The sequence below is a fragment of the Aquila chrysaetos genome, chromosome Z (assembly GCF_900496995.4).
Source record: "Aquila chrysaetos chrysaetos chromosome Z, bAquChr1.4, whole genome shotgun sequence".
NCBI classification, from domain to species: domain Eukaryota; kingdom Metazoa; phylum Chordata; class Aves; order Accipitriformes; family Accipitridae; genus Aquila; species Aquila chrysaetos.
In genome coordinates, this window is record NC_044030.1 from 73442929 (window position 1) to 73464282 (window position 21354).

General features: G+C 47.3%; 2 protein-coding genes across 6 annotated transcripts in view; one reads left to right on the top strand and one right to left on the bottom strand.

Annotated features, from left to right (window-relative positions):
- LOC115337259 (cuticle collagen 2-like) overlaps positions 1–1035 on the bottom strand; it is a 142101-nt gene extending 141066 nt beyond the window's left edge. For all 3 annotated transcript variants that reach the window (XM_030005401.2, XM_030005400.2, XM_030005399.2), the window contains exon 1: positions 560–1035. In XM_030005401.2, the coding sequence (XP_029861261.1) occupies positions 560–928 (369 nt within the window). In that variant the 5' untranslated portion in view covers positions 929–1035. The remainder of the gene's footprint in view (positions 1–559) is intronic.
- GDNF (glial cell derived neurotrophic factor) lies at positions 536–20420 on the top strand. Of its 3 annotated transcripts, none has more exons than XM_030005395.1 (3): positions 536–641; positions 1939–2136; positions 17530–20420. In XM_030005395.1, exons 2-3 carry the CDS (start codon positions 1965–1967, stop codon positions 18012–18014), a joined length of 657 nt encoding a protein of 218 aa, XP_029861255.1. In that variant the 5' UTR covers positions 536–641; positions 1939–1964; the 3' UTR covers positions 18015–20420. The 3 variants fall into 3 exon arrangements, with proteins under 3 accessions (XP_029861255.1, XP_029861258.1, XP_029861256.1); XM_030005398.2 differs by having other exon boundaries at positions 1939–2037; XM_030005396.1 differs by lacking the exon at positions 536–641 and adding an exon at positions 1404–1575.
- Positions 20421–21354: the final 934 nt, after the last annotated feature.

Below are 21354 nucleotides of genomic sequence, written 5' to 3' on the forward strand. Positions count from 1 at the left end.
TGATTTTTTTTTTTTTTTTTTTTTTTAGTTATTTTTTTCCCTTCCCTCCTCCGCTGGGGTGAGGTTTTTTGGTGGGGCTTTTTGTTTTGGGTTGGTTTGGGGTTTTTTTTGTTTTTTCCTTCCCGCCGTTGCGTGCGTGTCCGAGCGGTGCGCGGCTCCCCGCGGTGCTGGACCAGCTGGCGTTACAGGAGCCCTGATGTCTTCATCTGACTCCCCGCAGTTGTTGATGGAGTGTCTTTCTCAGATTTCCAGGCAGGGTCCCAAAAGCAGCACCCAGAGCCAGCTCCCGCTGCCAGGCGGCGCTCCCCGCGGCTCGGGCCGCTCCCGCCGCTGCTGAGCGCGGCTCCGGGGCCGGAGCGGGCAGACACCCCCGCGGCACCGCTCCTGCCGCGGACACAGCACCTGCGGCGGCGGCGGCGGCGGGGGAGGCCGCCGGGGCTTGTGCTGGCGGCTCCCCTCTGCCTCCATCCAGACTTGCGACCTTGCCCCCCCCCCCCCCACACACGTCTCCTCCCCTTGCCCCCCCGCGCAAAGAGGGTCCCGGCAGTCGGCTCCCGACCTGGCCCACATGCATCGCCCGTCCGGCCACTCGGCTCCCCGGCGTTAATGTCCATCTCGGGTCCGACGAGACCAGCTCAGAGGTGAGGGCGAGGCGGGGGCCGCGGCGGGGCGGGCGGGCGGGCCGGGGCGGGCGCCCTTCCCGGGGGCACAGGGCCGACCCGCCGCCCCCCCCCGCCCCCGGACCCGGCGAGGTGCGAAGGCAGCGGCCGACGGGGAAAGCGCGCACCGGCCCCGAGCGGCAGCCGAGCCCCGCCGCGGGAGCCGGGGCCGCCGCGGGTGCCCCCCGGCGGGGCTGCCCCCCCCGGGCCGGACGCTGCCCTGTGCCGCCGTCCGGGCCGAACGGAACCGGGCTGGGGGTGGCCGCCATCCCCGGGCGGCGGGCATCGGGTGCGTGCCGTGGCTGAGTGCGGGCGGGGCGACCGGGGAGCGAGGAGGAGAGAAGAAAAAGGGAAAGGGAGAAGGGAAGGGGAAGGAGCGGGGAAAAGAAAGAGGAACGGGGAAAGAAAGAAGCGTAGAGGAGGAGGAAACGAGGAGAGGGAAACGAAGCAAAGGAGAGGGAAACGAGAAGGAGAGGAAGATGAAAGGCAGATGGAAACAAAGAGGAAAGGGAAAAGGGAAGGGAAAAGGAAATACTGAAACAAGGGGAAAGGGAAACGGGAAGAGAAGGGGAAAAGGAAAGAAGAAAGGGAAAGGGGAAAGGAAGGGAAACAGGAAGAGGATGGAGAAAGGAAAGGTGGCAAGTGAAGAGGGAAGGAAAGAGAAAAGGAGAGAAAAATGAAAAAGAGGAAAAGGAAGGAGAAAGAGGACTGGGAAGGGTATGGGAAAGGGGAAACAGGAAAAAAAAAAGGGAAAGGGAAAAGGAGAAGGGAAGGAGAAGAGAGGGAAAGGGAAGGTTTGCCTGTAGCACAACAAATCTGCACATCCCCGTACCCCAGATCAGCCTGGTCTGCCCTGGCCCAGCCCAGGGACAGGTGCCGTGGTGCTGCCCGGGTGCTGGAGGAGGACAAGCACAAGGTGACCTGCCTGCCAGCACAGGGACACGGTCACACCCCCACCCGCAGGCTTATGGGACCTGCCTGCCCATATCCCCCAAAGCAGCTTGCTTGGGCACAGAGGGGCTGGAAGCCATCCTGTGCCTCCTGCTCCCACACCTCTCGCTGGGGAGAGCCCACCTCCCTCGCTCTGGGAGGCAATAAGGGTGGGAGGCTGAGCTGCGCACAGGTTGTTTCCCCCTGCTCTGTCCCTGGGCCTGGCCAGCGTGGACCAGGCTGATCTGGGGTGCGAGGCTGCTCAGCTTTGTCTCTGGGCTGGCAGGGAGGGGGCAGAACCGGGGGAGCGCAGCAGCTGGGGGCTAACCCTGCCTTTCCTCTCTGCCAGGGGCCCGTGTTGGAAGGAGATCTAAGATGAAGTTATGGGATGTTGTGGCTGTCTGCGTGGTGCTGCTCAACACGGTCTCCACCTCGCCCCTGCCCACCGGTAAGACGCCTGTCAAGGGGCCCCCTTCAGTGGTAGAGGGGCCTGAAGACGATCTCTCCCCCACCAGCCTGCTGCCTCCCTATGCTGTGCACAGTGACTGTAAGAAACATTCCCCTTCGTAGCCACTGCTGTCTGTCTTGCTAAACCCACTCCCCTTTGCTCAGGCATCTGGGTGAGGAAAGGACCCCCCCCCCCACTTTCTGCCCCCACTTCTCCCCCAGGTAGGGTCACTGGCTCTGGTCTGTCTCCAGCAGCTCCAAACCAAGTCATCCTCCAAAGCTTGGGGTTGGCAATAGTGGTGGCAATGCTCCCCCTTCCCCCCCACCTCCAGTCCTACTTTCCTGGCAGTCCTAAGATCCCTTTGGTTGAAAAACCTGGAGAGATGGGAAAGGTAGTTGTATGCAGAGGAGCCGGGAGCAGGATCAGGTGCATACACCTCGCAGCGCAGGCACTTAAACTCCTTCCCCACCGCTTCAACCTTTCCCTGCTCAGACCTGCCAATGCAATTATTCACTGCCTATAGTGGGCGCAAGTCCTGATGGAGATTGGACTCCATGGTGGGAGGCACTGTACACATCCTAGAGCGCTGCTGAGTTCCATTAAATCCTCCTTGGATCCTGATCCTGAAATTAATGTGTCTGCATGGAAATTTACAGAATAGTAGTGGTGGCAGGGTTAGGAGCTTGGTGCAGAGCAATCCACATGAACCAGCTCACAGTAAGGCAGCTTACAGTCCAAATGACAGATAATAATAATGCCTCGCTAATAATAGGTCTCCTACAATAGCAGATACAGGATTTTCACAGTGGTATGTGAGCGTTACGCTAACTCTGGTGGCTTTTTAAAGTGAGAACTAATATGACTCAGAAGTGGCAAAATACTCACATGAATTGTGGAGATGTTCACTTAGCAAAGGCACAGACGCAGCTTGGAGGTTGCTGCCTTTGCCTTTGCTCAGCCCTCTCTGTTTAGCTCGTTGCAGGATGCAGAAAGTATCCAGTAATTGGGATTCGTTTTTATCGCCTTAGCTGGAGGCATGTCCTTTCTCTGCGCCTGCCGCAGCTCCAGCCACAGGCAGTCCTGCTATGGTCTCTCCGGGAGCAGCCAGGCTAACGCAGCGTGGAGGCACCAAGTGGGGAATCCTGTGCCATGACTCCTTCGTTCCCTCCCCAACACCCATCTCCTCTTCTGCACCCACATCTATGTCCTTCCTCATTTAGTCTTCTCTCTTTCCTTTCCTTGCTTGTGTTTCCCCCCTGCTGGAATCTTGCCTAGGCTGCTGCCTCCGCCCGTCCCAGACCAGCAGCCCCTGACATGTTTTCAGCCCCTCCAGGCAGGGAGGTTGGCCAAAAGTGCTTCCTCACAGGGCTCCAGCCTGCCAGGGCTGGGGGGCCGTCACGGTGACCTTGTCCACGGCGAGCTGCATGGTGGGATAGGTACTGTCCTACAAAAGTCAGTGATCAGCTTTTCAGGCCACTATGCTGGTGCCCTCTGCACAAGCTTGCTGCACCACCGGTGGCAAGAAGAGCATTGTGGGGGGGGGAGCGGCACCAGTCAGTTTGTAGGTCTGGCAGAAGCTGCAGAGTGGGGGAACATTAATGCTCCATCTTTTCAGGGTGATAGTATTAGTATGATGCCTGCTTTTATCTTGAAACTTACTTCTGGGAAAGTGGTTCCTGGGGAGCTGGTTTCACCATAGCAGCTCAAGGGCCCAGGTAGCAGTAGCAGTCTTGTCTGTTCCTACTGTCCAAAACTTCTCATTGTTGCATCTGTTTTGCCTGTGGATTAGGTAAACAAGAAGTGGGAAGAAAGACGACCTGTGTTTTAACTGAGCGGTGGTAGTATCAATAGACAGTCTCTTCCAGAAATCTGTGTTTCCAGGGTACAGATGTAGGCTTTCCCAGGCAGAGCTGGGTTGCAGGTTATTGCCCAGGATAGTCATTTGAGAAAGGGCTGATAGTTTGGTCTCAATCTCTTAACCCTGCAGATCACAGATAGACAGGCCTGGCTGTAAGGGGAAAGTAAGCAGTGCTGTTCGTCACAATGGAAATTGGGGAAACCCCAGGGAGTTCCTGTGGTCTTTGCATGGCAGCAGTTTATGCAGCACCCATGCCCAAAAGTCAGAAACTCCTCTCTGCTACATTGCCAAGTCGGATGAGTTAGAGGAGACCTGCAGAAAGGCGGCTGTAAGAGAGCAGTGAAATACTTTGATCCACTTTTACGCCATTTTTAGTTGATCTGAAAGTGTGTGGTGCCTGCAGAGCAGTCTGCAAACAACAGAGCCCATGAGGCTGATCCTATCTGGGCACATCACTGCTTTCCCACTGCAGAGGTACTTTGTTCGAGTCACCACCATCAGTGTCTTTGACATATTTGTTTCTCTCTGCTTACCATTTGGTGGCATGCACCCTTCAACACATGGAAGACATATAACAATATACAGAAGGAGTCACCTCTACACCATCTTGACTTCCCTGTCCTCTTCAAGGTTTCTCTTACAAGCAGAGGGCAGTGTGCCACGAGCATGCAGGCGTGCTTGCAGCTCCCTGGCTCATCTGCTGGTGGATCTGCCCTGTATTAATATCTCTGTGGATGCTGTTGGTCAGCAGCTTCGCCGAGGGCCTTTGCAAGAGGCAGCTCACAAAGCAGTGGGAGTGCTGTCATTACCCAAGCTGGCTCATCTGCATAGGGCAGTGTGTGGGTGCTGAGCAGGACTGGGTGCTGTGTGCATTCAAAGCGGGGTGCACTGCTGTCCCCCAAAGCAATCCCTATGCAGGCTGGGTGGGGAGTAGTAGCCACGCTCCGTGCGCATTGCTCTTAACTCCAGAGAGGTCAGGTCACTCGTATACCGCTTGCAGCAGGCGTTAGTAGGGGTTAGAGATCAAGTCCTGCTCCTAAGGGCAGGCCAAACACATTGCTGGAGCACAGATCAGTTTTCCCAGGCCCTTGACACCTTTTTGTCTTCACATTTGGTGGGATTGCTTTCCCTGCAGTGCTCTGAGGTCACCTGATGTTACCCCATCCCTTTCAGATTGGCTCGAACCCTTGCTTCATTCCAGCTTACAGGCAAGGTCCTAACCTCCTGTGCTGATCAGGTGTAATGTGCTGACCTTTGCTGTTCAGGGCAGTAATTAGAGATGGCAGAGGGTGTTGGCAATTGCGGTCTTCTGCATTTTTTAGTGGACTGGAGGCTGGAGTGAGAGTAGCCTCCATAAATGCAGTGCATTTGAGATGAATCCAGTGTTCGTAGGTGTTTTAGGTGTCAGTGTTCATAGAGTAGGTTATTTCACACAAAGAGCAGCTGTAGAGCTTGTGAGGTTAGAAAACCCTTTCTTTGTTTCCCTCATGCTACAGTCTGCTGGGGGAAGAACACAGCTTAAATAGCAAGTGTGGACAGAGCAAAGATAAACCAAATTATTATAAACTGAATACTAAGTCAGCAGCTTCAGAAGCGTGACAGCGCAGAGGGAGCCAAACACTTGGTTTGACTTACATGCAGTTCCCAGCGAGTACATTTTGTAACTGCTTGCTGCTGTATGGCTATAATCAATGTGTATGTGAGGATGGAGTATCCTGAGATCCAGGATATGATATATAGTCTCTTGGTCAAGTGAGCATCTTTAGTAAGATCTAGTGGTAAGCATGTAGAATTAAATGAAAAATCTCACCATGGACTTTTCCCTCCTAATAGGAGGAAAAGGTGTTTTTTTGCATTATAACATCTGAGTTACTCTAAGGCCACTGGATGGTCATTTGTTGTTGGAGCTCCTTTGGTGTGTTTGTTATGCTATAACGCACCATGGTATGTGTACATTATACCTCTGTTAAAAATTCTTCATACCGCTGCTAAGGGGTATTTAATGTTAAGCATTTAGCTGACAACTTTACCAACTAATATGGAAAGTGTCTAGAATAAACAGTGATACTGTAGGGCTCTTCAAGGCAAAACCAGTATTAAATTATTCTTCCAACTGAATGCATTTCCTTCCCTACAATATTTATTAGGCACATTCAGTGTTACGAACCAGAACTCTCATGTTTCTGTCCAGGCTTTCCTGCTTAACGCACCTACAGTGTGACAGATGTGCTTTAGTTTAAGATGCCCAGAAGCTACAGAGGTAACCTGCCCATGCGCAGTAAATCCAATGCATGGGAGAGGTATCTGCCACACCAAGCAGGTGCCACACTGCGTCATTTGATCTGCGTGTATCTGGTACAGCCGGTGCACCCAGCCAGTGTCAGACAGAGTGTGCCTGTGTCCTTGGGCCAGCATATAAACATAGTAAAGTTAGTTTGCATAGGCACACCCAGGTTATGTAGGCATCTAGAAATCTCAAGCATTCAGGCTGGCCCATTCATGGGCAAAATTCTAGAAAAAGAAAGAACAGGACACATCTGGTTAAATCCAGATGCATGTAGGCCTAGAAGCTGGCTTCTCTGCAGTCTCGGGTATAAATATTGAATATACTCCTGTGAAGGGTATTCTAGGACTTAAGGAGGAAAGGGTGGAAGTGCAAGAGAATATGTTTTTATTCTCATTTTAAGAGTTATACTTTGTTTAAAGTTTTATGTCTTTGCTGCTTTTCAATTTAGGGACCTCAAAAACTTCCCAGTGGAAGTGTGGATCCTTTTAGATGTTTCGCAGGTATGGGTTGCTAGATAACATACCTGAACATGCTTTTCTCGGTTACCTTTCATAGGCCACTTCAATATATTTTAGAAATCCCCGTGTTCAGAGTCTGCAGATGACAAGCTGCAAAAGCCTTCTTGAAAGGCTGAAGAATTCAGCTGCGTAGTGACTATTGATGAATTGATGGGGGAGGCATGATTTGTCCACTAGAAGAGGATCATCGGATTGAAAGGTTGTAATGTCTTTATAAATTATACTGTTCCTGATTAGGACTGCTAAAGGAGGTTTAAAATATTTAAAGTTAGAGAGGCTGAGAGAAGCCATTGGGATCATTGAGTCCCATCCCCCAAAACTGCAGATGATAAGGATGGACATCTAGTGCAAATAACCAGTCTTCATCCTCCCCGCACACTATCAGCTAAGCAACTGCAACTTAAGACTTGCAGTACACAGGCAAGACCCTGCATAACTACACTTGTTGTGGATTCTCACACTTCTGAGGTAATAAGTTAATGGCAAGCAATAAATGAGGAATACTAAATATTGCAGCATAACCATGTTCAGGACCATCAGACATCTAAATAGGCCACTGCCACATTAGTGCTGGTAGAGTGGTTGACACTGCAGAATAGTCATTTTTGATAAAACCCGCTGTAGACTCTGATTAAGTGATATTTGGTAAGGGGAACCAAAGGAAAGATTTCAATGATTCTTGGAAATCCAGTCCTGCTTACAAAGAAGAAGAAAGAAAATAGAATCAGAAAGGTTTATTTTTTTTAGACAGGTACAAACAAAGCATTAAGACACAAAATACACGTTAAAGTATGTGTGTTTTTAAGATCAAGGATAGCAAATTAATTACGTGAGGCATTTCAAATATCAGCATTCTTTTCAAGGAATAAAGCCACATTGTATGATTTAGCAGATATTAAGGGTGTATGTATTGGTACAGCACTTAAACTGAAGCCCGCAGGTACATTTCTCTGAAGTCAGTGGGACTTGTACAAATGCTTTAATGATTATTGAACACGAATAAGCTTCAAAAGAAGCAAACACTGAAATCAAAGTACTCGTTTTCCTGTGTTGGGCCAGGCAGTGTTACAGCAGTATGCCAAATCTTCTCAGGTGGCCACGTTTTTAGAGGCAAGCTGGTTGTATCCCCTTTAACTAACAAGCTACACACAAACATCTGGACTACCTCTGCTCCCATCCCAAGCGTGTAAGATTTCTTTGGCAAAACCAGCTATTACTCAGGAAATTTCTGACGGGGAGGTGTGGATCCAGCGTAGCGGCTGAGAAGGTGCTTGCTCTTATGAGCACACGCCAGCACTGTCTGGGAGGCCATGGTCCCCACATCCCAACATGAGACCTTCTGCAGTGGAGCACGTAGCACATGCCCTAGAGCCAGGGACTGATTATTATAGTAATAACATTTTCCAAACTGAAATATTAAAACTTTTTGTATTGTTCCCATTGTAAACACAGGGAAATGCAGGTAGTGAAAGGCAGCAATGGAAGAACACATATTGTTTATAGGTCAGATCAAAATCTGATTGTAGCAAAGATTGCCACAAGAGGGGCATCAGACATGGTTTTGCCCAGACGGCTCTGCTTTACTGTCCCCAGGGAAGAGACGGGGATAGGGTCCCTTCCCGCTGCTTTGCTGCCTGTGCTTGTTCCTTGGGAACACCCCTAGTACTCAACAGGAGATGCAGTGTAAGAGCACAGGCAGCCCATGAACAGCTGCTGTTATTTATTTAGGAATGCTGTTCCCATTCAGAGAGCTGGCACTAAAGTGGGACTGGGTGACCGATGTGGGTTTTTAGTGATGTCATGCGAGGGCTGGGCTGGATCACTTCTGCACCAGGGATGCTAAAGAGAATTTCTTTTTATTACCAACAGTATTTCCTCCATTAAAGTCTCAGTGCCATGCCTGTTAGCTGGCTGTATGCGTTCTTGCTAATAGAGGTCACAGATTCCATGTCCCACTCATATGTACTCATCTGAGGTTCTCGCAGGGTTGGGACAGAACCAAATTTTAAGTGTAAACCCAGATTTTACTGGGAAGCTGAGTATTTACTCAGCATGGTATGGATTTGGAGGGGTACAAGGCCTTAGTAAGGAGACAATAGGCAGGTATGTGCCTTGCCCCGGTATGGCTCCTGCTCCATCACTGGCTTCAGGCAGGGCACTGCCACTTTTTCCTGTTTCCCCTTTTACACTTTTTATGCCGTAACTTCTTCAGATGCAGAGACTGCTTCGTGGGTGCTCGAGCACCTGCACAGCCTCATACAATAAGGCCCTAGTGCAGTCAGGCTCCTGGCAGCTGCTTCAGGAGCTGTCATAGAACCTCAAGAACTGTCCCCAATGTCGGGCAGGATCTTCTGAACGACCCCACCTGAAGTGGATGAAGAACAAGAAACTCTTGTGGACAGGTCAGCTTGCCAGACAGCTTCCTTTTCTTCACCCAGTTCATCTGACCTTGCTGTTTCCCCTTGCTCTCGGGGAATTCCCCCAGCTGGGACCAATGATGATGGTCCTGTTGTTTCTCCCCTTTCTTCTCCTGGTGGGAACCAGCATTTCATACCTGCGAGAAAGCAGGCACAGGATGCAAGGGGAGGCACTGCCAAGCTTGGCAGTGTGAAAATACCACGTACTCTGCAGATTTGCCATTATGACCAACACATGGGAAGAGGCAGGGTTAGCTAGTGAGCTACAAACACAAATCTTGGCTGCTCCATGAGGAGCAAGCCCACCAGGATGGTTAACCCTGGGCCTTTTTCCAGTGCTGCCTTACCGTACCTGACTGGTGTGAGCGGCCCCAGAGTCATCCTCCAGGTTACTTAGCACTTTTCCTTGATGAGAGACAAGTGACACCGGTGAGAGGCTCTGTTTCTAAGGGCTGTCTGAGTCAGAGGGGAGGACACAGCATGTCCTGGGAGCTGGTGAGGCAGGGAGTATTAAACATTTAAAGATGAGTTGACCTTGATGTGTTTGATGCTCTGTTTCCTAATGGACACAACCGACTGGTTTCCATTTCACTCTTAGCCCCATGGATATTCATGCAAGGCGTGAAAGCAAAGTCATGCCTCAGAGAGGTGGTATTTTAATTGTTTAAGTCCTGAGAACCTTTCAGCATAACTATTTTTAACACCTGCCTTTGCTTTGATGCCTGCATGACAGGCTTTGTTTTTCATGAAAAATATTTCATTTTCAATAAAATAAATTGTTTATCCCCACCACAGTTAATGCTTTTTTACTTTGCAAAGCAGAATGATCATCACATTAGTAATTTTAACCTCACTAAGATCGCGCTTCCACAAACGGGTTATTCTGAGGGTCTGCCAAAGCACGTTTTTGTGGTGTGAGATGGAGGGATTCTGTGTTCAGACAGGGCATGTCCGCTATAATAAGTACCTGAAAACACTACTGCAAAGCAAGCTAAATACAAAAATAATCAATGAATAAATGGTATACCAGAGTAATCTTCATAAGCAAGAAAAAATTAGGATGATTCATTGCAGTCACTGTTAGAGGCACATTAATTGTCTATTTCCCACTATCAGATAATGTAAGAAGAAACGTCTTTGTGAGTATAACTTTGGAGGAAACTTAAAAAAATAACCAGGAAAGAAAGGAAGTTAAAATATTTCCCAATGAAGGGCGCAGATTAAAGTACCAGAACTGTTTTTGAAAAAGGGCTGTTTGATCCTAACACAGGTCTAGATCTGAATTTTCTAACTAATGCTTACCATTATAATGAGCTGGTTTAACCCTCTTGAACTTTGAAATTGTACTTTAAACTAGAGTCTGAATGCTGCTGTTTGAACTCCTCTAATTGAAAGATAGCTGTGCCTAAGTGAAATATCCTGGTAATTTTATTAAATGTTTGGCCTGGCATTTTGATGTAGTAGCTATACACTGCCACACATGCATGCATAAAAGCTACAGTGTAAAACAAAAATCTAATTTTATCATTTTTAGTATACCTTATCATTTATAGTATACCTTCTATTACATCACTTTAGTGCAGGATATGCAAAGTGCCAAATGATGCTGCAGTGATGTGATTACATTTTACTGAGATCAGTAAGGAAAACTATTCTATAAAGTACAAACAGTTTCAAATAACTCAAAGCATCAAGTTTTATGATATTAAAAAAAAAGGGAAAACCCACTTATATAAATTATTATTTTGCAATTAATATAATTCGAGCTTTTGTTGTAAACCATAAGAGACAGCATGGTGAGAAGAGACTGTAGTTAGCCTTTTAAATCCATAATCAGGCACCAAAATGAGTAACTGGTTTTTTTGCTTAAAAGCTGAAGATCCATCTGTTCCCACTGAAATCAATTTGTGGTCAGGTACAAACGGAGGGTTTCTTGCTCTACCATGCTGGGTTACTGCTACTGCGGGGGAATATTTGGCTTTAAAATAAATCTGTTGCTAGTAAAATCAAAGGAATAGTTTTGCAAAATGTAATTGTGATCACATTTGAACAGACAGAAATAAATTGTCCATTTTTCCTTAATGGAGACTGTTTTCTTGAATGTGACGAGTTTGGTTTGGATACTCATTTAGATCTATTTTATGTAGAAGTCTATCTGAACACTGTCTAATTTATTCTTCTAAAAAGCACAGGCATCAGACCCCGGTCGTGCTGGCACGTGGTGTCTCTAATTAATTGGAAATGCAAAGGCAGACCCTGGGGGGTTTGCAGCAGGGAAGATGCCCGGAGGAAGGCATGTTTCCCTGTGTGCCCAAAGCAGAGCTCCAGGGTGGTTTTCTGCAGAGGCCGGTGGGGAGCACCGCAGGTGTTTGGCTGCAAGATCCTGTGCCCGTACACGCTGCCAGCTCTTGCAGTACCCAGGGGACAGGGACTGTGCTCGGGGACGGGCAGGTCAAAGCTTCAGGTTCCAGAGAGCAGAGCAGTGAGTCAAGAATTTAAGTTTGCATTCAAGAGGGATGTTCCTAACCCAAGAGGACAAAACTATGATCTGAGTGTGCCCTAAAGGTTCAGAAAGCAAGCAAACAGCTTGCAGACTGCAAGCAGAAGATGCAAATATTCTTGGTCTTTTAATAAGTATTTTAAATGAGTCTCATTTCTTCTTTTTTTGTTTGACTCCTGGAGTTCTGGACATTTGGTGTTCATCAGCTCTGCCGCCAGCCTGGTCACTCTTCTAGATTCCCATGTGCACCAGTGCTGTGATGTTTCATTCTTTCCTTTTTTGCTTTTTTATTAATTTTCTGGTTATGTGAGAAACTTCTGGCAGATCAAGAGCACTGGTTCAGCTGGACATGGGAGACAGAAAAGGTACCCAGAGGCAGACTAGCATGTCGGCTGCCATCCATACCCCCCATTCTTGATACACCAGCACTAGAGAACAGACTCATGCTCTGGTTGCCACCAGAGGAAAAGGCTCTGTCTGTTCTTGCCTGGGTGGTCAGGTCCTTGGCATGACACTGAAAGAGGGACCGTGGAAGGGAGCTGTGGGAGAGCGAGATGAGCGGGAGCAGGACACACGTGCTGGCCACAGCTCCCGCAGGCACCGCTGCCTGCCCCACGCTCCTGCTGGTGGGGTGCTGGGCAAAGGCGGTGCAAGAATGCTTGCACGTGCCCACGCAGACCACCTTCGAGGGATTTCCCCAGTGACTTGGTTGGTCAGGAAACAGCTTTCAGAAACCTCATGACTTTGCACCAGCCTTGTGAGTATTCATGGCACCATAGTCTAAGTGGTGGGGCTCAGCCCATCACACTGCCCCAGTGGGGTCTGTGAGCCTTTTTCCCATGCTGGGAACAAGATACGAAGAGGCCCCATGTTTCCTGAGGGAGGATTTTATATTTCTAGAACATATGGTCCTTTCCCTCAGGAAATACCTGCTTTGAGGTGCATCACCTGTGTGAGCCAACCTTTGCTAACCTATATTGAGCACATGCTGTTGTGGGCTACTCCCATCCTGTCCTGACCTATCCTAGGTGGCTCTGGATTTTTAAATTGTAATTCCTTCACACTCTGGAGCTTGGTACCAAGGACTCCTGCTCAGAGATCTTTACTGCTTTTATTGCTGTAGTATGTGAGCATTTTCTGCTGGCACTTTGTACAGTGTGACAGGCATCTGTCGTGTTTGTTCTCTCAGCTTTTCCACCAGAAGGCAAGTGTTGTCAGTAAACTAGTTTGTTTTGAAAAAAAAAAGTGTGTGTATAATTAGATATATTTGTATGTGTGTATGTGTAAATACAGCACACATATACACACATGTAAACTGTGTATGTTATGGGAAGGGATAATAATATGTGCTTCTCCCAGGGGTGTGAAATACCCACGGAACGCTCTGCCTGCTGCACAGTCAAGTCAGCACAGTCCATGCAGTGTTAGAGAAGCAAAGCTGCTGGGCTGTTGGCCTTCGTTCTGAGACTACAAACATTTTCTAAAGAGTGTTGGAGACGGAGGGGTAACTAAGTGCCCCTCAATCAAGTGGCTTTATTCAGGTTGCAAACCAGCACTTGATGCCGAGGCAGCCCATATGAGTCTGGTGGTGTTCCCTGGCCATGCAGATCGGCTCAGCACCCCCTCCACCACCAGCAGCAGTTACCACAGTGCAGAGACCAAAAAAGTGCTCAGCATGTTGTGGCTGTGGTGCAGAAAGGCCTCGGCATCCCTGGAGCACATCTACCAAGTGCCCATCAGGATGGGGTGGTCCTGCTGTCAGTCTTCTCCACCTTCCCTTCTGTCCATTAGCCTTTTACCATCTTTAGTCCTTGGTCAGTGGTTATTGCTTACTCGTGTATGATGGCTGGTGGTAGCTTCTTCAGCACTTACCTCTAGTGCCTTGTTTCAACCCATCACGCCTGGTGTTAATGCTGGCATTTCCACTTGGGTGCCCAGGGTCATGCTTCAGGTTTTTTTACAGCATTTTGTTTCAGGCTCTCAGGCTTTGCACCCATACTTGTTGGACAGCTGAATATCCCTACTGGGTCATGAGTGGCACCTTGGCATAGGCTGCTAAGTCAGCTCTCACTTCACTCTTGGCTGTTAAGGTTTCCTTAAAACCCCTGCGAGCTGATTGTGGGGATTGGAGGTGTTCCTTGAACAGTGCTAAATTATGGAAGCAAACTTGGAGTACATTGGCAGTCCAGTTGGAAGCTGCCAAAAAGGGTATCGTTGCATTGATCATGACTAGTTTGGGGCCCCACAGGCAAAGGGTGTTTTTGCTTACAGCAACTTGCAAGGACTCACTGAGTAGCCCAGTAACAACAGCTGCCATTGTGTTAACATATAACAGCATGTGTGGTTGTAGGTGAGCAGACACTGACCAGGGTGAATAGGTCCAGCACATTTTCTTGAGGAGGCCTCTGTGCCCACTGTTCCCACTGGTTCCCTAATATCACCCACGTGCCTTCTGTCTTCTCCAGTGATGTAATCTCTAAATACTGGGGGTCACTGCAGGAGTCCTCTTGACAGATTTGGATATCTGCTTGGGATATTATTCAATCCCTTGGGATGAAGGGGAAGTCAACCCTGGAGACAGAAAATTGGCGTTCGTCTTACTCATAGTGCTGGCATCCCTCCCAGTGAGTCTCCCAAGTGGCCTGATGTTGCAATAGTGGATGAGCTGAACAGGGGTCCCCAGCTCTATTAGATATATCAGTCATGCACACCTCATCCCAGGTTACAGCTTGGAGCGCGTCTTGCATGGTTTGTGTTAGAGCCCCAGTGAGATTAGCATGATCAATTGTGCTGCCAGTTACCCCATTTTCTGGTTGCAGCAAGTCCATGTGTGTAGGTAGTGCTCCTCTAGTTGGATATGCTGTTGGCTTGATTACTTGATCTACTTTTTGCCCTACTGCTTCCACCTTCTGCAGTGTTGACACCCCATGCCTGCGTTAGCAGCATTGCATAGGGCTCTTCTGTGGTATGTTTCCTCCACCTTAAATATCATAGGCCACTCGCAGCGCAGAAGGCTCTCAGCAGCATTAGATCCCTTGGTGCAGTTGGGGTGGTGATCATGCATGAACCTGGGTAGATGTCAGCGTTGGCTCTGAGCAGGGACACAGTCCACAACATGGGACTTTGCTCCTCCTTATCTAACCTCCAGGGCACACTTGGACTCGCTTGGGCAGGACAGTGCCTGAACCCTGTAACTGTGTGAATAATATTTAACCAAAGTAGACTCCTGCATATAGCACTGTCGCAGGGGTAGGTGGTATTTTTGCACCTGAATTGCAAGTTTAAAAATGATGTGCCTAGTTGGGTTGTTATCTCTTCAGGTAATCCACAGTTTTGTTTCTCCCGTCTTAGGGGGGGGACACTTACTCCCCTCACTGCACTGGCAGTGTACCAGGCTTAGGATAAGTATGAGGCTGAAGGTTGCAGACAAGAATCTCCACGTATAGGTTGGGTTTCCTTGTAACAACCTCCTGTCCCCTTCCTGATGGTTGACCATTGCATGAATTTTGTTAAACCTTAGTAGGCTTCCCTGATGGTTGTATTTCACTCTCCATAGCCAACATAGCCTGTAACTGTGTCGGGGCCAAGCTTGTACTTCAGCAATGGGGGTATGCCAGCTCCACGTGGGTCATCTTGCTTGACTGAGTCTAGCAAGGTGTCAACCCCTTCTTGCTTTTAAGGAATGTAGCCCACCCATCGCTTTGACCTGGACCTTGCTCAGCACAGCAGTATTCGTATGGTGTAGCCAGACCAGCCTGTCCTGCAACAGAGGTGGGTGGCGCACCCAATGGACACATCTATCCAAGCTACACCCCTCCAGTAGGTATTTTGGGACCTGCTACAGAGGTAATGACAGAGGATTGTAAAAAGGGTGCGCTTACCGTTGGTGTCGCAGGAATATGGGGCTTGGTGCAGGGCCCTGCCTTGTTCAGGTCTCATATAGCTGTATAGATATCAGCCATCCCTCCTTCATGTCTTTTGACAGTCGCTGGTCTGTGAGATTATTGCTGTTAGCATGGATATCTGTAAAACAAAGTGTAATTCACTTTTCCCAGTCCCAAACTCTACAGTTTATAGGATCCCACTTCCCATGTGCTACCCTTATTATGTGAAGGTACAAGGTTGCTTGCCTTCATCAGTCTTTTACTAGTCTGTACTATTTTGCTGGAGCCATCCATGAAAGACTGTCTACTTCTGATCCATCACTGTTTTGTCATGGAGGGGGGCCTCTAGGATGTGGCTGCTTCAGAGAGGGGTCCATGTTCCTCCTTACATGCAGATGCAACTGTGTTTCAGCAGGTTTTTGCACTACTGCTGCCCCCATGTCCTCTGTATTTGGTGCTTCTGTTGAGGATATGAAGGTACGCATTCGCTAGGCAGTGGGAGGCAACCTCATGTCTTCCTCTCTCATGTTAACAGAGTCCATTCCACCGTGTATAGGCTGGGTGCCTGTGCTGCCTGGTCTCCCATCAGGGCTCCTGTCCATTACAGTGCTCATTAGGGAAACATGGGGCTGAGCCTTTAAGGAGCTGTTCCTGTCTCAGCACCTGACCAGGTGAAAGCCTTCCTGGCTTAGTGGAGGTACCAACCCCTGGCCAGGTGCACTGCGTTGGGTATCACCTTTCCCAGTGTTTGCAGTTCTTGGGATATTTGTAGGGATCCTTCTGAAGGTGGAGCTCCCGTACATGCAGGGCTGCGCGCGTGACACTGGTCTGTTATGTGAGTGGGCACTTAGGAGTTAAGTACAGAAAGAAGCATACTCTTAGGTCTTACTGCAAAGGAAGTGAGTCCTCAAGTCTTGATTTTTGGCACAATGAATGAGAAAAAAAAAAATCTCAATACTGCAATGTAGTTTATGTGTTTAAGAGACAATCATTAATAATACAACATAAGAGCACCTACACATGGCTCCTGACAGCCTGACCCTCCATTAAATCACTGTATTCACTAAAGCAGATCAGACGGAGGGATTTAGTCTATGGGAAGTTTAAAGGTTTCAAAATAAAATTTTTTTCCAAATCATGCTGAAAAGCTGAAATCTGAGAACATTTCAGAACACATTCAATTTCACCCTCCTTGAAGAGGTTCGTTCTGTTAGTATCAAAACATTTCATTGACTTCAACATTTAATTTACTTGAATAATTTATCCCTGGTAGAGTATATATCAAGCGAAAAATGAAATAGCTTATGTTAACTTCATAAAAAACAAATGCATTAATAACATTTCCCTTGAAAATTAACATAATACTGCTATTCTGACCTATTTCTACTCAGTCTAATCAGCGTCTTGTGATACAAAATACTTCAATGAGAAATTTTTCAAAAGCTCTTATAATAATTATCCCCTAGAAGCAGTAAAAAAGCAGGCATTCAGCCAAGAATAGCTCAGCCTTATACCCAGGAAATTCCCCTTTCTGTCCTGCCCAAAAACCTTATTGGTAGGTGGCTTTGGCAATACTAACTGCTGCTGGTGTGAAAAGACAACCATTAAAAATTATATCACAAATTTGCTTTAAAGAACCCTCGTCCTTTTGCTGCTTTGCTGGGAAGAGCCTGTAAAACCTCTCTACAGTAGCTTCATCTACCCATTAACTAATATTTGTATCATGACATGCTTTTCCTTCCCTCGATTGTGACAGGGCTCATTCAGTATTGAAAGATGTGCTGAAGTGCTACCAAACATCAGCAGACACCTACAGAGATACATACATATCTCATTTGGTTTTGGCCAAATGAGTTTCCATTATGATCTAAACCATTCCAAATTCTCCCTGATTTCTGAGGGTCCTGGGTACGTGCTGTGAAATGATGGGCAGAGCAGCTTGCATGTGTCTAACGTTCTTGAGCCACGAATGGACAAACTTAATGACAACTGACATGTGACAAAGCCTTTTCTCTCTTTCCCAAACAGCTAATATGCCAGAGGATTATCCGGATCAGTTTGATGAGGTAGTGGACTTTATTCAAGCCACCATTAAAAGACTGAGGAGGTCGCCAGATAAACAGACTCCGATTTTTTCTAGGCGGGAGAGAAACCGGCAAAACGCAGCCACAAACATAGAGAATTCCAGCAAAAAGGGAAGGCGGAATCAAAAGGGCAAAAATCGAGGATGCGTCTTAACAGAAATACATTTAAACGTGACTGACTTGGATCTGGGATACGAAACCAAAGAAGAGCTAATTTTCCGGTATTGCAGTGGATCTTGTGACGCAGCTGAGACCACCTATGACAAAATTTTAAAAAACTTAACGAGAAAGAAAAAACTAGTCACTGACAAAGTGAAGCAAGCTTGTTGCAGACCCACAGCCTTTGATGATGACCTGTCCTTTTTGGACGATAACCTGGTTTACCACATACTGAAAAAACATTCCGCAAAAAGGTGTGGATGCGTCTGATGGCTGCATGCCAGCGGCAGTGCCAGTTTTGCATTCCTGCTATGATGCAAAGAGTGGGACCAAGGTTCCTGGGGATGTGTCTGCTCAGAATGGAGAAAAGGGGACCAAGAACGCAGAATGAGGGGTCGTGAGAGCCTGGGGAGGGCATGAGGCGGCATAGGAGGATGGAGGCTTTTGACATTCTACGGGAAAGTAAATAAAAGCTCAGGTGGAGATGCCGATGGCTGGATGGCATGCAGGCTCTCTTTCCCGTTTGACACAGTCCACCATCAGTGAGACTCGGATCCATGAGGAATGTGCTTAAAAACACAACCCTGCCATAACACACTGTGTTGTAGTTACACCATCCGTGCCAGGAAGCTTAGCTGTGGACTAGCTTAGGAGTACCTTAGTCATTCCCTGTGCCCTCAGCTTTACTGAAAGACACATTGTGCTGCTGCTCATTGAAGGGTGGTTCCTAAGCACTTAGGACAATTTCTAAGCTGTAATAAGATTAACCTCGTAAGTAAGATGATATCGGGCAAATATCAAAATTCCCAGTTCTCAAGTTCTTTAGGGCCAGTATCGATATGAAGCAAAACAGTTCCACTTACTGGTTAAGTTTGGTTATTTTCATCTTGTGTTTCTTCAGAACAAGTGTAGGATTTCATTCTTCTGCTACCTGTGAAAACGTTGTGTTTTTAAGCACTTCTTCCTAGTATGGTGAGAGAAATAACAAGCCCGGCCTACACAAAAATGTGTCTCTTTCGGTTTACAAAGGACTAATGTCACTTGCGTAACTACATTTCTATTTGGTCATTGTGAGTGAGCAGAGACTACTTGATGCAATGCATCCATTCAGAGTCATAAATATACAGAAGATATTTATTGAGATTAAGTTATTGTTATTTATTACAGTTCACTAATGAGTCTCCTTTCCTTATTTATTAAAGTTTCTTTTCAAAGGTGCCAAAGTAGAAGGTGCTTGGAAGATACAGAGAGACAATGGAGTTGGGAACAACGGTCCATGCTTTTGATTGAAAGTGTTAACTTGAATGCAAAAAATCACTTACTTTACCTTTTTTTCTTTTAAACAAAATCCTGATTATATGCACAAAATGTAGTGCCAAAGCCTGCAGCCCTTCCTCCTGTTCACTAATACTTTTGAAAATTACTGCAGCCATACATGCGCAGGAGCAGCAATGGCTCTGGACAAGTGAGGGTCGCAGGACTTGGCTCATCATTAGCGATTTGTTAGGAAAACTAATTCTAGTCGTATTTAAATGTAGCCACGTATTTTTCTCACACTTTTTGCCAACTGACCTCATATAACTATTGACAGATGGAAAATAATCACGTTTAGCCTTATAATTTCTTGTTATATTTATTTAAGCTTTTCCTTCCGTATTTCCATATAGAAGAGGTTAAATCCCTCTTACTAGTTAGCCCTGGATTTAATATAGCCTGCAGGTAAACAATTGTGTTAAATAACCAAAGTGTTTTGTATAATTTGCTGAAACGTTACAGGATTATACCCACACAGCAGAACAGTCAGTTTCCTTAGGATGAGAGAGGTTGTACAGCAAAGGCATTCATAACTGACCGCTAATGAAAGCTCTTTTTCTGGAGACTTTTTTTCTCAAAGGAGCAGCAGTACAGGTCACTAGACATACCTGACAACCCGTGAAGCATCAACTCCCATAAAAACAACAGGAAGAAAAAAAATCCCTGCTGAAAACCAAAAAATGATGGTCTGACCTTTTATCTCATGCATGCAACAGCTTTCCATACTCATTTTGCCCTGGGCCTGTTGGGGCGCCACAGAAGAAGGGTCTAGAGGTCAAAAAAGTCCAGAACAGGCATAGAAAGATATACCAGGTATATGATATACCAGGTCAGGTTCAGCCCTGACCTCCACTGGTTTCCTGGGTGGACGGAGGGCAGCCCCAGAGCCCACCCACGAAGTCCATTCTCGCACTGCCATGGGGATACCTTACCCTTCATGCTGGGCAGAGCTGGTACAGCTGATACCACCACCAGCATCAGCATGATTTGGGCAATAAAAGCCTGCTAAGCTGAGGGTCAGCTGCATTGCTGGGTAGTTGACCAGCGGCAGCACTCAGAGGTGCGCTTTCCCTTGCCCCGGTTGCTGAAAACTTGCCCCAAAGCATTTTCTGTGCAGCTTGAAGAGGCTGCAACCAAAGCAAATCACTATGTTCAAAATACAAAAGGGTAAAGTTTGTGATTTTTTTTTCTGTTTTTTAGACCTTACTGAAGACAGGAGTGTGCTTTTCTGGAGTTTTTTACTTCACCTGCGATTTATGTCTCAGTCATTTGTGTTAATCAACCAAAGTTCTCTACAGACTTTATTTTTGTACAATATTCATTTTATAACTTTTTACAAAATAAAACTCATTTCTATTGTTACTTGGTTGTTGCTTGTGCTTCTTCCCCATTGTACCACTTCCAAGTTACAGTATTGCCTGCTTCCCAACCCCATGGGGCAATGGTGAAGGGCCAGCAAGTCCTCTACAAAGTGGAGCTTTCCCTTCCTATCTCACCAGCATCTTTAATGTGGATCAGAGATGTCTGTAGCTCCTTAGCAGAACATAACATTAATGGGCCACTGCAATAAATGACTTGAAAATGCATGATAAGCAGTGACACAGTAATCAACCCAGTGGCAGGCTTGAAGCCTGGTCTTACCCAAGCTGTCCCTTGCCCATGTGGGGCTGCAGTGGCTCTGTGGTGACCTTGGCTAGGCACAGCCACAATTCCTGCACTCGGAGATCTGCATTTTGCTTTGCTAACCTGGGCATTACATCAGTTGGACTTAATTCCATCCACTTTGGCAGTCTTTTTCCCTTTGTCTTTAAATGGGAAAACACAACTTGAGGAATTTTCTTTTCTGCCACCATCACGGAAAAGATGAGGGCAGGTTTTGTGGCTGAGGCCAGCAACATGTTCTCAACTGTTTTGTGTTAAGTGCTGCAGTTCCCATCACAGAGCCGATGATAAACGCATGCAGACTTACAGGTTTTGACACCAGGCTCCGTACTCCTCGAAGCTGCTACAGAGAGGAAGAGGGAGCATCTGAGCAGTGAGCCAGTGAGCAGGAGATCAAACACTCTTTCTCTTAATGTACAGCATATGGATGACGTGGTTTCATTTGTGCCGAGTGAGGCCATGCACGCAGCTCTGGCCCAGCCACTGGAACGCAAAGCAAAGCTCCCAAGCACTGCTTTTGAAGCACGTGGTATTGAAGGCATTCTTCCTCACATGCCATCGCCTCCGCTCCTTGCAGCAGAAGCCCAGCCACCACGCACAAAGGCTGCTGATTGCAGTCTGGTTGGATACGGCA

What these genes read in the sequence shown, in the direction of transcription:
- GDNF (XM_030005395.1), top strand. Translation starts at nt 1,965, where the DNA reads ATGAAGTTATGGGATGTTGTGGCTGTCTGCGTGGTGCTGCTCAACACG. An exon ending in CTATGCTGTGCACAGTGACT is followed by an intron (nt 2,137 to 17,529) that starts GTAAGAAACATT and finishes TTTCCCAAACAG; the next exon opens with CTAATATGCCAGAGGATTAT.